This window comes from Drosophila elegans, unplaced genomic scaffold, assembly GCF_018152505.1.
Source record: "Drosophila elegans isolate 14027-0461.03 unplaced genomic scaffold, ASM1815250v1 contig_524, whole genome shotgun sequence".
NCBI lineage: Eukaryota > Metazoa > Arthropoda > Insecta > Diptera > Drosophilidae > Drosophila > Drosophila elegans.
This window is the reverse complement of record NW_024545907.1, coordinates 241,052-256,214: the sequence shown is the minus strand read 5'-3', so window position 1 is coordinate 256,214 and position 15,163 is coordinate 241,052. Positions and strand designations below refer to the sequence as shown.

Genomic DNA, 15,163 nt, shown 5'->3' with positions numbered 1-15,163 from the left:
GTGTTTTTCAGTTTTCTTCCTCCTTAAATTGAATTTACCATCCGCTGCTCGGATTCTCTCACGCAAGTAGACATTTGTTCCGACTGCTCCTGAAGGTGCACTCTTAGCAACTACATTATCTGCGAAGTGAAAACATCGGGAAAAAGTTCGATAGCGCCGCCGGTGTTGTTACGCAGACGCTTGTTTTTAGAAACCGTTGCTTTAGTTATACTCGTTGAGGAAAAGGAAACGTTTCCGACCCTCCAAAGAATTGATATTCTGGATCATGTCTCAGCGATTTGTGGGCGTGAGTGGGCGTGCCCCAATTCTGAAATGAACATGTGGTGCTAAAAACTACTATAATCTGCATCCAAAATCCCAAAACTTTAGCTATTATAGCTTTTGAGATCTCGACGTTAATACAGACGGAGAGACAGACAGACGGACAGATGAAAAGGCAAACGGACATGGCTATCGACTATGCCGTTGATTCTGATCTAGAACATATACCGTATGGGGTCGGAAACGATTGCTTCCACCTTTTGCTCTACGAATGACGGGTATAATAAACAAGTCCCAGAAAATAATCGTGGTTAAGTTATCGCTACTCCCAAAGTTGAACATTTATGCTAATGAATTCAGAAATATTGTAAGATTTGAAAGACTTTTGGATGATTCGATAGTTATTGACCGAACAAACATATTATATAATTGTTTTAAATTTAAGGGCTTATATACAGTTAGAATTTAAAATAATCGATTTTTATTCTTAGTGTTCAAGAATACACTCATTAAATTTCACATCGTTCCGGTGACTTTTTTCAAAGTAACACCCAAATTTTTAAATGCGTTTCAGAGTGCTTGAAAGTACAAGTACAAACTTTAAGCTCGCTTTTTTTCAGAATGGTGTTTTTTAAGTAAGTTAACAGTCTACTCAAAATCGAGCTTCTTAAATATATAATATTTAGTAATAAATCGAATATTTTTTTTTTCGGTGAATATTTTTTTTTTAATCAAATTAGGACCGAAAAAACTTTTTTTGTTTGTTTGAGAAACCGACATTATGTGAAAAACCTTTATTTTGCTTATTCCATTGATTAATTTCAAATGTCTACTTAGTCCTAAAATACAGTGAAAATATAACATAATGTTGAGAATAATTTGGTATATTTTCGATAGCAAAAATGCTGACACGGCTAAATCAAGAAATCAGTCTTGAGGAGATAGCTGACGAAATGCATTTGTATGAAAACGTTGAGCGTTAAGAGAATCCTACTGAAGACTTTCAAGCGTATGAGGAAAAGTACTTGCATGCCTTAACCTTATTCGCGTCGTTAAAGAGCGACCTTCAGCCAAGCGCTACACCTCAAGCGGATCACAACATGGCCACATTGCTGCAACAACAAAGTGAGTTCTATCAGCGGCCTTCTGAAAATGGAACATCATCGTTGGCCACGCCGCCGTCTGCTGTAGTTCTGGCCTCTTCTTAAAGACATTAACGAAAGCAGCGTCCGTATCAAAAGTCACCTAGGAAAGATTCGAAAGTTTTACTACCTGAAGTCGCTTATAGTTGGTGAAGCGGCCAATCTTCTCAGTCACATTAAAGAATCAGCTTATTATTCGACATGTGAACGCCTCGACGAGCGATATCGCAGTTCATCAACATTATCACCGGCACTCAAAAGAAGCACATTGCCCACAGCTTTGGTGTACGTCCAAAACGCTAAAGGGGCTTTTAAAGTTGGCCGTGTGCTATTGGATAGCGGCTCTGAGCTGTCTTATGTATATGAACGTTGCGTCAACGCACTTAGGCTCGATCGTTCACCCTCAAAGATCCTATTCTCCGGAATATCTTCCGTAAAGGCTGAAACTACACGAGGCTTGGCAACGCTGCTCATCAAATCAATGGTGTCATTGCATTGTTCTCGCAGCCCATGTGCTAGGCAGAATCAAGTCATCACTTCAAAGAGACGATATTGACGAAACAGCTTTAAGGATCTACGACCAGTTGACATTTTACTGGGCACTGAACAAATTTGGCGTGTTCTGTCAGGCAAGAAAAGCATGGTACCGATGGAAATATTATATCAATCATTTCGATTTTTTTTGCAATCGCCAACACGCTTATGATTTCGGTTGACATAAACGCCTCTCTTCAACGCTTTTGTGAGATCAAGGATATCACTGAACATTAACAAAGATCCTTCGCACGAGAAGGTGGAGTAGCATTTTCTGACCACACATTCTCAAGACCCAGACGGAAAATACATCGTTGAACTGCCTGAAGGGCAATTTATAGCCGACTTGCCAGCTGTTCGGGTACGTCAAGCATTTCCATTTGAAAACACTGTGTGCGACAGTGCCGGACCGCTTTTACTCAAAGTGTACAAGGAACAAAATCCACGAAAGGATACAACAGTCTTTTCGTCGTCCAAGTAACCTCCGCAATTCATTTGGCTACAGATCTCACCCCGGAGACATTTCTCGCTGTACTTCGCCGTTTTATCTCCCATCGAGGCAAGTGTACGCACATCTACAACGACAACGATCGTAACTCTGTTAGAGCAAAGAAAGCATTGGACGAGATGTATAAGCTCAGCTGTCGCAGCAGCACAATAATCAATTAACCAACATTGGTCAGCGAGGTTATTAAATACAGCTTTATACCACCTCACGCACCACACTGGGGCGGAAAATGTTCGCTCCGTAAAGCTACACCTGCGTCGGGAATTCCATCCTCACATTTGAGCAAATGCACACCCAAAACGCCCACTGTTCGCCACATCATACATCGAGGTTTCCTACTTTTTAACAGCTCATCTGCTGATTGGACGCCTATATACATCGGCCCCAGAAGGCGGTCTTGGCCATGTTGCAGTTAACTGGATTACTGGAAAAACGTTCAGGCAATGCTACAAGGCTTCTGTAAGAGATGGCATCAGGAGTACCTCACAACAGCGATCGAAATAGAATACGGAGAGGAAGAACGTTGCTACTGGGGGCATGGCGATCGTCAAGGATTCAAACACACCCCCCGCCGCATGGATTCTGGCGCGCAAATTCGAGGTATATCCGCGCAAGGACGGGCTGGTACGCGCGGTCAAGCTGGGAACTGCATTAGGAGAACTTGTCAGACCCATTTCAAAAATTGCCCTTCTGCCTAATTTAGAAACTTAGTTTCAGTGCGGGTCGGGATGTTGAAGAATCTAATAACTTTTTTGTAAAAATTTCGTATATTTTCGATAGCAAATAAGATAATCTTCTTTGAGGTAATTCGATCACACGGATATCTCGCTCTCTTTTTTTTGACCACGAGGAGTCAACATTGATTAAAATAATAAAATAATAAATAATAGTGTTACATTAACCCATCCAATCGAAGGTGGTCATTGAAACCACTTAGCGTGATCTATTCGTCAACACATAATATGTGTACAAAATATCAGATAAATCAATTTAATAGTTTTTTCAAAAAAATGTTCCATAAATTCGTTCTTCGGCCTTCTTACTGGATAGATATACATAATTTTTTATAGCCGTTACTCGTAGACTAGAAAGGCATACAAATTTGACACCAGCTGCCCTAGGGACAATCAGGACAAAATTATTAAATTTCGATGTTTATTTTGTTTTTTATCGTCAGTACATATTGCTGATTTTTTGGCTTTAATGGAGTTTTAATAGAACTACGATCCTGTATTTTGATTTTGAACAAAATCGATTTACTATATCTTATTATTCGCGTAGTATACAGGCTCTTAAAATTGTTTAAATTTAAAATTTTATGTGTAAACTGTACCCTGATTATGTTATATAATCTACTTAGCCTATAGTTGCCTAAGGAATATTCTGATAAAATTAGTTAAATTTTGTTGTATTCGAAGAATTAAGCATATATGTCGATCTGCTTCTATTATTTCGTTCATTTCGGATATATCTATAGACTTAGACTTGTAGGATATTAAATCTTTGACTTGCCGAAGCTAACATCTTTTTAAGTAGATTTGGTAACAGATTCCATAACATATGTGTAAAAACTCAAATTATTCGCATAATTACACGCTTTAACTTAATAATAGTAATTATAGATAAACTTATTTGTTTAATATATTCTTTTTAGGATGGAAAAATATCTAACCAAGAGTTTAAAGATGCAGTAAAAAAAACTTGTGTGGGCAAAAAGTACGAGGAGTTTCCACAGGTAAGAAGATGATGAGCAAAATTTGTGCAATTTTAATATAAAGTTGGTCATTGGCTGAAAAAAAGGACCGAAATCTTTTGAAGGTATATTTAAATACTACAAAATTATAAACTATTAGGTTAGATAAGGTTGGATCTGTCGCCAGGCCAGAATGCCTATTACTTATTTTGGAGTAAGCAATCTCTCATTTCTCTCCTGCTTTAGTGAGCTGTACAGACTGTCCCAGAGAACTGGGAGCTTTTCTTTTTCAGGAAATCGCATCCAGGTCAGATAAATCATTGAAGAAGTGGCACAAGTGGTGAGCCTCTTCTTCATCAAGAGAATATGTAGTCCTGTTAGTTTTTTTTTAAATATCACTTGGTGACAATACTAAGTCTTCTTAATTCTTGCATCGGTCACTTCATTATTATATTGGTAATTTAATTTAATTTTTTGATTAATTAATTTATTAAAAAATTTAAATTAATTGAATGGGGCCATGAGTACTCTTATCTCTGAATGTCTGTAATCTGCTGTCCCTTAATCCTTAACCGTGACATAGTGGCTGATGTGAAGTTACTGTTGGTCAGACAGTTGGCCTCGCCTTGGTTCATAACGGGAACGAGGTTCTTCTAAAGAGACTGCCTTGCAGTTATCGTTTGATCCTTGACTGCCAGCTGCGCCGTAATGATCATATAATTAATTTGACCTTCTTTTAATAAAACCTGGCACATATACAAATGTAGGACAACATGAAGTACTTATTAAGCAATCAGCATCTAAACGACTTAAGTAGGAAACAAACTTCCTTAGTCGATTATACGACTAATATTCCGAAAACAGCGGCAGATGAAGTAAACTCAAATTTTAAGGGAATGAATAAAAGAGTTGATACAAGACGGCTGTATTGCAAGAATCTTATTATCTTATCCGCATAAAAATGATTAAGCGGCGTGAATTTTTCATCTTCAAGATAAAGTGATAATATTATTTTCTGTTTTCACGCGTGTATTTTTTTTAAGAATTAATTTATGTTGTCGGAACTTCAGTTTTTGCAATTTATACAAACTCTGTCGAGCTGTAGTATCTTTATCAGTAAACCTATCCTCATAGCATGTATAGAAAAGTTGAAGAATGATCTAGTGAAATAAGCTGTCGATGACCGAAATCGGTTAAGCGGAACTAGAGATGTAAAACAGAATTTGCAAGAAACAGGCGAAAATCATTATTTACACTTTTAAAATAAATGGTACCATACAAAACAATTTTAGTGTCAATTTCTGAATCTGGAAGTCCATTTGCACCGGAAAATCAAGGTTTGGTCTCTGGAGGATTTAATCACTTTAAATTTACAACACGGAGCCAATTAAAAAAATAATTTTTAAAGAGGGTATTTGGAGCTCCAAGAAACAGTGGTAATTGATCCGCGTTTCCTAAATCTGTGTTGATACGGTTTACACACAGTTTATTGCCTTTCTTGTAAAGTGGAAATACTAACGACTCTTTTCGAATATGTGGAAATTAAAAAGTTTCAAATAGTAAGGTAAAGCATTTAATAAGGCGTTTGCAAATAGCCTCCGCGCAAATACTAAGCGCGTAGCCAGGAAATCAATTGGGCCATGTCGTAAAAACAGGTTGAAGATTTAAAAAAAAGAACTTTCGTTTAAAGTTGAACAGGAAATTTAGGTTCGACTGGAAAGCGGTGTAAGAGTAAGGCTGAGTTGAATGAGCGGATGTAGAATAAGTCGATTACGATTTACGTATAATGTTAACAAGATTATAAAACTGTTAAGCGTCCTACAAGAACTGGACCATACAAAGGGTACTCAATATAGCGTACTCAATATTGAATCCTGAGAATTATATTTTTATTTAATGTACAAATGAGCTATTCGCACCATCTAAGAGAGGGACTGTCAACTTATCTTTTCTGAAACCGAAATGCGACTCCGAAATATTGCCGAATTTGGTTATGAGAGTCCACAAGTGCATACAAAATTCCAGCCAGACAGTTTGAAGCCTATTTCTACAGTCGACTACAAGGGGTAAATTTATTATCAGTCTTTTATAATAAAAACGTAAGATATGATTTGCATCCTAGTTAAGAATTCGTAAAGCGAAAAAAAATATTTTTTTGTACGGACATTGAGTCAAGATGAATTACGTTTTGCAGACTCCAGGAGACACACAATCCTGAATCGGACGGTAAAGAGAAGTAAATAAAGTGTGAGTGAAAACGAGAATTCTCTTGACCACCTTTTAATACAACCAAGAACAAAAAAAAAACCTCAGTCACCAAGGACGTTTGATGATCTGAAAACTTAAATTTTTGTGTGCAATAGAAGTCAGCATCGATTACAAAAATTTTTATTGCATATTTTTGATTGAATAGTTAAAAAAAAACAAGATAGAATTCTAAAGTGGAGTTTTCCTACTATTAGATTCCCGTTACTACAATAAACTTCAAACTAAGTATTTCCCCTACAAAACAATCGAAATTGGCGTATCCAACAGTAGAACCTAAGTGTGTGCAGCACCCCCACCACCCACTAACAGTTCAGTCGCTCTCTCGCTCTCTTTCTCTCTCTCATCTGCTACCATTTAGTTAATTATCAGGCACTAGTTCTGAAAGTTATTTAGTTTGGACTGTAAGTATAAATGACAGGAAATACTCTTATAAAGGAAATATTCTTATACTAAAAATAAATTAAAAACTGCGATGTTATAATTTCTTCTTATATTTATTCCGGATGTTCCTATAGTCGTCCGATCAAACTCGTTCCACTTTATACAGGCCTGTTCCAGTTTTCACTCGGAAGGGAATTCGTTAACATTGACGGTTTTTGCAACTTTTGGCAAATAGCGAGTTGAGAAGACTACAACTGTTGGACACTAAACGCAATTACCCAAATTTTAGAAACCCCCGGGCAATGTTGTGTTGATTTTCTTATATGATATAGTCGACCGATTTCTATAAAACTAAAACCCGTAATTGTAAAATATTTAACCAATACTATATCTCAAAGAATGGTAAACAAATTTAATAAAAAAAAAAAAACAGCGAAGTTATTTATTTTTGATTTATTTTTTTTTATATTTCGATTATTAATATGGGAGCTATATGCTATAGTCGGACGATCTTAATGAAAATTTACCCGTAATTCCGAAACAATAAGCCAACACTATATCTTGAAGAAATAAAAAAAAAAAAATTTTTTAAACAAAGTTATAATTTTTTTTCATTTAATTTTCGGTTGTTCCTATGGAAGCTATATGCTATAGTCGGCAGATTTTAATGAAATTTAAACCGAAATTGCGAATTATTTAACTAACACTATATCTCGAAGAACTAAAAAAAATAAAAAACAACGAAGTTATAATTTTTTTTTAAATATTATTTCGATTGTTCCTATGGGAGCTATATGCTATAGTCGTTCCGATTTATATACTTCCTGCAATAGGAAGACAACTTTTGGAAAAGTTTCATGCAGATAGCTATAAAAATGAGAGACTAGTTTGCGTAGAAACGGCCGTACAGACGGACAGACGGACGGACGGACTCGTCTAGTGATGCTGATAAAGAATATATATACTTTATAGGGTCGGAAATGTCACCTTCACTGCGTTGCAAACTTCTGACTGAAATTATAATACCCTCTGCATGTAAAAAACAAAACAAAGTTCAGCGATAAACATAAATATATGTCGGAGAGTATGTAGTGCAGCATTTCGACAGGTATGACCATGGGTTGTGCTGGTATACTAGATATTAGTTTTGGTAGAATGGGGACTCAGTTTGCGAGCTGAGGCCGAGTGTGACTTCGTATGCGTTGCTAGGTCTGGTCTCTCTTCTTCTTCTGGTTTGTAGTGTGACGTGAGATAGACACGTGTTTTGGTCCGTAAGAGAGAATTATGAGCAACAAAGGCATCGAAGACTCGCTGCATTTGCCAGAATTAAGTTCAGGCAATCAAGAACCAAACGATCAATTCACCAGCAATGACGACTTACAAGGGGATGAATTTAGTTCTCCGACATATATTTCGAATTATAGTGAATCGCTTTGGACCATTAAATCAAAAACAAATATTCTTCGTCGACCCAATTAGTGCAAACTTAATTCCCTCAATTTTCGTCGTAGTGAGCACCAATTTAAGGTATTACCAAAAAAGCTGGAAAAAAGGGTGAACTGTGAAAGGTGTTGTCTGAGGAAATATCTTTTTTTTTCAATTGTTGGTTTGCTTCAACGCTCGTTCGTTTTTTTTTTTTTCGTTCGGCATAGTACTGCCGTTGGGGTAATAAAAAAAATATACAGGCCTTTTCCGGTTTTCACTCGGAAGTGAATATGATAACATAAGTATGATATGATTTAACATAGGAAATTTTTTCTTCTTTTGATCCCTTTTGTTCCCAAAAAAAAAAATCAGCTGACTGGCAGCAGTGCCCTATTGACAAAGGCGTTTGAATTGACAAAGTTTTGCAGCCTCAGGGCAAATTAAATTTTGGCCCGCTGGTCCCCCTCAGCTAATGAGATTAATGGTATACTAGTTTAGCGCATAGGTTAGGTTAGGTTAGAACAGCTTACAAATTATGATACACTTAGACCTAGAAGGCCCATTGTGATACCTCGTGGATCTGTGTCCCCTTTTCTATATTATTGTCTTCTGCCCTTACCGCAGCTGACCTAGTAAAACTCCCATCCGGTTTCTTTCATGAATTTTATTATTCGCTTTAGGCTTATATTCGCCAGTTCAGATAAACAACTCATGAAGGGATTCCCTAAGTGGTACAGTCTAGACCTGCATAGGGCCGGGCAGGAACAGAACAGGTGTTCCACCGTTTCCTCCTCCTCCTCGTCCCTGCAGCTTTTGCAGAAATCGTTTTGGGGTGCGCCCAGTCTGCTTGCATGTGTGCCGACCAACCAATGGCCTGTAAGCACTCGTATTAGTATTCCGCACTCGGTACGGCTTAGTTTTAGAAGTTTAGAAGTTCTCTTCGCATTAATAATTGGCCGTGTCTGGCGAGAGATGCGACAATGTCTTACATGTGTCCATGCTAGGCTCGCAAGTTCATTATATTTGTTTTTAATGCTCTCCTTGTCTGGAAGGAGAGGAACGGTAGTGCCTGGCAAACTCATCTGCAATACAATTGCCTGCAATGTTTCGGTGACCCGAGATCCATATAAGGTATACTTTTAACTGCAAAGCCATCTCATGTAGAGATTTGCGGCATTTTGATATAGTTTGAGACTTTGTATTGGTCGAGATAATCGACCTGATAGTCGCTTGACTATCACTGTAGATGTTTACTCATTTCTTTTGACAGTTTGCATCGTTTAAGAGCAAGAAAGCTTCATTTATAGTATACTTTCGCTTGGAAGACACTGCAGTGATCCGGAAGTCGGAAGGATTTCCTGATGTTTAGTTGATCGGAGTATATACCTCCTCCGACTTAATTATTTAATTTGGAGCCGTCAGTGTAGAAATTGACTGCCTCTATTAGGCCCGGTAGACCTTGCTCCCAGTCTTCTCTGGTTGGGAGCAATGCTTCAAAGGGGGTGTGGCTGTATGTAATTGGTTCGCATAGATCCGTTTTAGGTGGCATCGTTGTGTCTTGCTGGAGTATCCTGGCATGACCATAAGCTTGGGATTTCCATTGCCCTAAGTCCCTCAGTCCCGCAGCTATCTTGGCCCGCTCCATGCCGGCTAAGTCCACGCTGGGAAGGTTCAGAATATCATTTAGCGTCTCGTTGGGGGTGGTGCGAAGGGCTCCGCTTATGCAAAAGGAAGCCATTCGTTGAACCGTGTTAAGGGTTTATTAAAGCAATAATGTCCTTAAACCATTATAGAATAAGGTAAAAATATCATCTGCATCTTTCTTTCGGAAGTAAAACTGGAAAAGCTCTGTATATATTTTTGACCAGCATCACTAGGATGGTCAATCGAGCTATGTCCGTCTGTCTTTCCGTCCGTTTCTACGCAAACTAATCTCTTAGTTTTTAATATAATATATCTGCTGAAAACTTTCCCAAAAATTGTCTTTCGATTGCAGATAGTATAGGTCGGAACGAGCTGGACGACTATAGCTAATAGCTCCCATAGGATCAAATTTAGAGTTACGATTTAAATTTCTTTAAAATACGTTGATTACAGCTTATAGCTCCTATGGAAACAATCGAAATTAAAAAAAAAATAATTAAAGAAAAATTTAACTTTTCTATTTTTAAATTGTTTTAAAACATTTTTTTGAACGTTCTAAATATCTAAAATTTCAGAAAAACTATTTTAATTTTATTAAAATCGGACAATGATTTGATAAAGCTGAAATAAGAGCCTAAATATAAATGAGCTAAAAATCGTTATCGCTTCAATGTAAATTAGATGTTTTAAAGAAAATTTAATTTTGGCAACAGCTGCCAGAGTATACATATAAACTTTGACTTGCCGAATTGGGCTTCCTTTCTTTTCTTAGAATCTATTTTTATTATCAAAGAAACACAACTCCTGCTCAAAGTAGTTGTGTTTTTATAATTTGTATATTGAAAAAAAACATTAAAAAAAAACGTTCTGACTCCAGTTCACAAAAAAATGAAAAAAAAAAATGTTTTTGTGATGTCCGTTAGAAGTTAGAATTAACTTGGGGATGGGAAAAAAAATCTTAAACTTAAAATATAGAACGATTTTGTAGGATGGTCCCCCTTTTTAAGTGGCTCTGGCTATCTGGCCATTTTAATTGAGAATGGCCTAGGCTTCGAAAAATGGCGGGTTAAATTGGGTTAGCTGTTAGAGGTATAAGCCGTGATAATAAAAGGAGGGTGATTCGAGTTATTTCTGTTTATTTCCACTCGAATTCCACTCAATAGTTTTAGTTATATTTTCTTCTCACTTCTTTCTCTTTTCCTTTTGAAGGTAAAAAAAAAACAAAACAAAATAGCGTTAAAAACAATAAAAACAAAAATATATGTCAATTACATACGTCCCAGCATTATCCGAACATGCGAATTCGGAATGCTGCGACAAAGAAAACATAAGTATCGCACATAAACCGGACCACACATTAAAATCTATATACAACAAAACAAAATCAAAGATAAATTAAATTGACAAAAAAGACGTGATATATAAAATACCGTGCAACGGCAACAACAACGAAATATGCAACATGATATATATAGGAACAACAAAATCGAAACTAAAAACAAGACTAGCACAGCATAAATCGGACATCAAAGCTAGACACAATACGAACGAACTGTGCCAAGAATAATCACTCTCTGAACTTCGAAGAGGCGAGTATCTTATCACAAGAACAACACTATGCCAAACGATTCACCATAGAAAGGCTACATATCATAAAAACACCTACAGACATACGGATGAACTACAAAACGGACACTGACAACTGCGTTCATTTATATACACACTTACTAGGGAAAGAAAAAAATTAGTTAACAACTCCACGTCACCGGACGCAGACGTTTAAATTAAATGTATGTCAAATGTAAATTGTTTTCTGTTTGTTAAAAATATTAAAATCGTTGTAATTATTTTATAGTTGTCCTGAAGACGGTTGCCGAAGAGCATCCGAAATATATTGACAAATAACCAAAATTAAAAAAATTGTGTAATTTTTTCAACATCCTGAACTCGAGCCGGCTTTGAAAAGGTCGCCAAAAACCAACTAGATTCTTGAAAACATGAAAGTTATGATTTACTTGAAGCTGTGATGATTTGCAGCTCAATTATTTGATAGTTCCTATGACAGATACATGATATCGTTTTCCGATTTTAATAAAATTAAAAGTGTAATTTTGAATTGTCAAATTATTAATTAATCAAAAAGAATTTCTAAAAAAAAAGGTAAATTAAAAAAAAAATTTTTTTAAATATTTGTATTGTTGCCAAGGGAGCTATATGGCTAGTAGTCCGATTTTGATGAAATTTAAACGATAATTCTGAAATATTTAACCATTGTTTTATGTCGAAGAACTAAAAACAAAATTTAAATCAAAGCAAAGTTGTCATTTTTTTCATTTATTTTTCCGATTGTTCCTAAGGGAGCTAAGCTATAGTCGTCTGATCCGGCTCGTTCCGACTTATATACTACCTGCAATAGAAAGACAACTTTTGGGAAAGTTTCTTGCCGATATCCTTAAAACTGAGAGACTAGTTTGCGTAGAAACGGACGGACGGACATACGGACATGGCTAGATCGACTCTTCTAGTGATGCTGATCAAGAATATATATACTTTGTAGGGTCGGATATGTCTCCTTACCTGCGTTGCAAACTTCTGACTGGAATTATAAAACCCTCTGCAAGGGCATAAACTTATTAAGTGCATCAGTTATTGTATTGCATGAGTTGGACCAATCAAAGAAGGATATAAAATGATTTGGCATCAGAAAGTCTGCCTTGCGAAAACAATGTAATCGCTCAGTAGACTCTTCTGATTTTTCTTCTATAACGGTACCCACGTAAATTGTAACGTAGAAAGTAGGATGAAATGGATCTTCCTGATGCGTAAGTGGTGCTACACTGGACAGAAATACGCTTTCAGGATTTGTTGCAAAGCAAAGATCTAGTAACCGATTAAGTGCATTTCGAACATGGATTGCTTGGGATAATGATAAATTAACCAAGCCTGAAAATTTAATACTGTTTTGTATTACGAAACGCGAAACTTGTGACTGCAGTAGGTTCGAGACGATTTGTTTTGCGAAAATTGTAAAAAAAACTTTTGCGAAAGTACGACGACAAAAAGGAGTGGTTACGATGACGTTCGATTGATCACTAACTTTAATATTTCAATAATTTCTCTTAGAAACTAACTTATGCTAAGGTGGCGAATGACGGGGCGAATTCGCAAGAGCGAACAGATGAAAGCTTTATTGGCTCCCGCTCTCCCCCTACAACTAGTGATTTAAAATACAAGCGCCAAGTGCGCAAACACCGCCCCCTCTGAAGGGACGACGTCCTTCAGCCCAGAACGGGAAACAGGGCCAGTCGGTGGACTGCTCGCCGATACTTCCCCTCCTACGTCCTGACGTCCGCCACGCGAACCTTGCTATTGGCGCCGGCGTGCACCGCTACCTGCGACGACGGCGACGAGCGCTCCCGCTAGATGACCGGGGGACAGGGCTTCGTCGTCGTTCGGGTCGCTGCTTAGAGCTCCGAGGGGCCTGGAGTTGAGCACGGCCTCCACGCTGATGAGCAGAGTTCCGAGCTCCTCCGCGGTCAAGAGGTCTTGGCCTACCGTCCGAAGGAACAGGTGCTTTGCAGACTTCACACCTGCCTCCCATAGTCCGCCGAAGTGCGGTGCTCTGGGCGGTATGAACGCAAACTCGCATCCTTTTTTTGATGCGAATATTTCGATACCGCCCCACTGCTCCACCAGACGGGCTCGGATCTCCCTCATGTGTCGATCTGCGCCGACGAAGTTAGTGTCGTTCTCGCACCACACCTTCTTCGGAATCCCGCGGCGACGCACGAACCTTTGAAATGCCAACAAGGAGTGTTTAGGTCAGACACTAATTCTAAGTGGACCGCTTTGAACGCAAAACGTGCGAAAAAGGCCACGAACGTCTTGTACGGTGGCTAACCACGGATACGATACGTAGTGCTGGAGGGACCACAAAAATCAACGCCACAGTTATTGAACGGGCGGAGAACACGAAGTCTATCTGCTGGCAAGTGTCCCATAATTTGCTTCAAGAGTTGCGGCTTGCAGCAAAAGCAGCGCAAGCACGTTCGAACTGTTTATCGGCACACTTCTTGAGCATTAACTAACAAAGGATCTGACGAACTGTGAGCTTTTAGACAGAAACAACGGGAATTTGGCTTCGTACGGGATAGGAGCATTCAATAACCGACCCCCAACTCGTAGCAATGTCGGAGGGCACCAATCTAATTTATTTTCCTGAAGAAAAGGGTTTAAATATTCGTTGCTACCGGTTTATTTTTCCGAATTTTACTTATGCCGTCCCTGAATTCGTGAAATTGGATAACTTCGACAATTTTATCAAAAGCGAAATCCAGTTCTCTTGGCAAAATACTTTTTTCAAAGGGCTTCGACACCTTTCTGCACCTTTGAATAAAACGAAAAACCCACACGAAAACTCTCAGAAGCTTCAGGTGCGACGAAAAGAACTCTATTTTCTGAAGCACATGATTTGGCTCTGGGCTGACTAAGAGAGCTATTGTTGATTTGCCTAGTTCCAGCGACATTACATCAGCCGGCAGTTCGAAATGTTTATTTACAGGCCAATAATTTTCTGGGTCTAGCAAGAACGAACGAACCAAATGGACGTTGTAAGCCTCTACGCCACATCCTCGGGACACTATGTCTGCTGGGTTGACTTTCGTGGGAACGTGTCTCCAAATTGCTTTCTCCGACCACTCCTGAATTTCTGCAACCCGGTTCGAAACAAAAACCGACAACGACGAGGGATGTGTTTTGATCCAGTGCAAAGTGATCTCGGAGTCTGTCCACAGGAAAACATTCTCAATAAGAGAATTTAGCAATGGCCTGACACGATTATAGAGATCTGCTAAGAGGTGAGCTGCACACAGCTCAAGGCGAGGCAAAGTTTTCGTCTTGAGGGGAGCTACTTTCGATTTGGCGGTCAATAAAGACACTTTCAAACCTTCAGCAGTTTGAGTCCGAACGTAGATGCACGTCCATACGCTCGCAAGGAAGCATCAGCGAAACCATGTATTTGAATCGGGACTTGTGGATCTGTGTTGACGAATCGCGATACCTTAATTTTCAGCAGCTGCAAAAGCGTTGCTGTAAACGTCACCCACGATGTAAGCAACTGCATCGGTAGCGACTCGTCCCAACCTAATTTTCGAAGCCACAGTTCCTGCACCAACATCTTTGCCTTTGTGACCAAAGGACACAAGAGGCCAAGTGGATCGAAAAGTCGAGCTCTCACCGACAAAATATTTCGCTTTGTCGCGCGAAGATCCAGGAAAGAGTCATCCAAGCGAAATTGAAAGTAATCTT

At 38.4% G+C, this 15,163-nt stretch overlaps 1 protein-coding gene across 2 annotated transcripts in view; it reads left to right on the top strand.

Moving 5' to 3' along the window:
- LOC108149950 (sarcoplasmic calcium-binding protein, beta chain) overlaps positions 1–15,163 on the top strand; it is a 216,450-nt gene that overhangs the window by 189,260 nt on the left and 12,027 nt on the right. The window contains exons 1-2 of one of the 2 annotated variants that reach the window (XM_041709975.1): positions 1,192–3,045; positions 4,100–4,180. In XM_041709975.1, the coding sequence (XP_041565909.1) occupies positions 2,983–3,045; positions 4,100–4,180 (144 nt within the window). In that variant the 5' untranslated portion in view covers positions 1,192–2,982. Of the gene's footprint in view, positions 1–1,191; positions 3,046–4,099; positions 4,181–15,163 lie in introns of those variants that run through there. The other variant, XM_041709974.1, reaches the window with a different exon arrangement.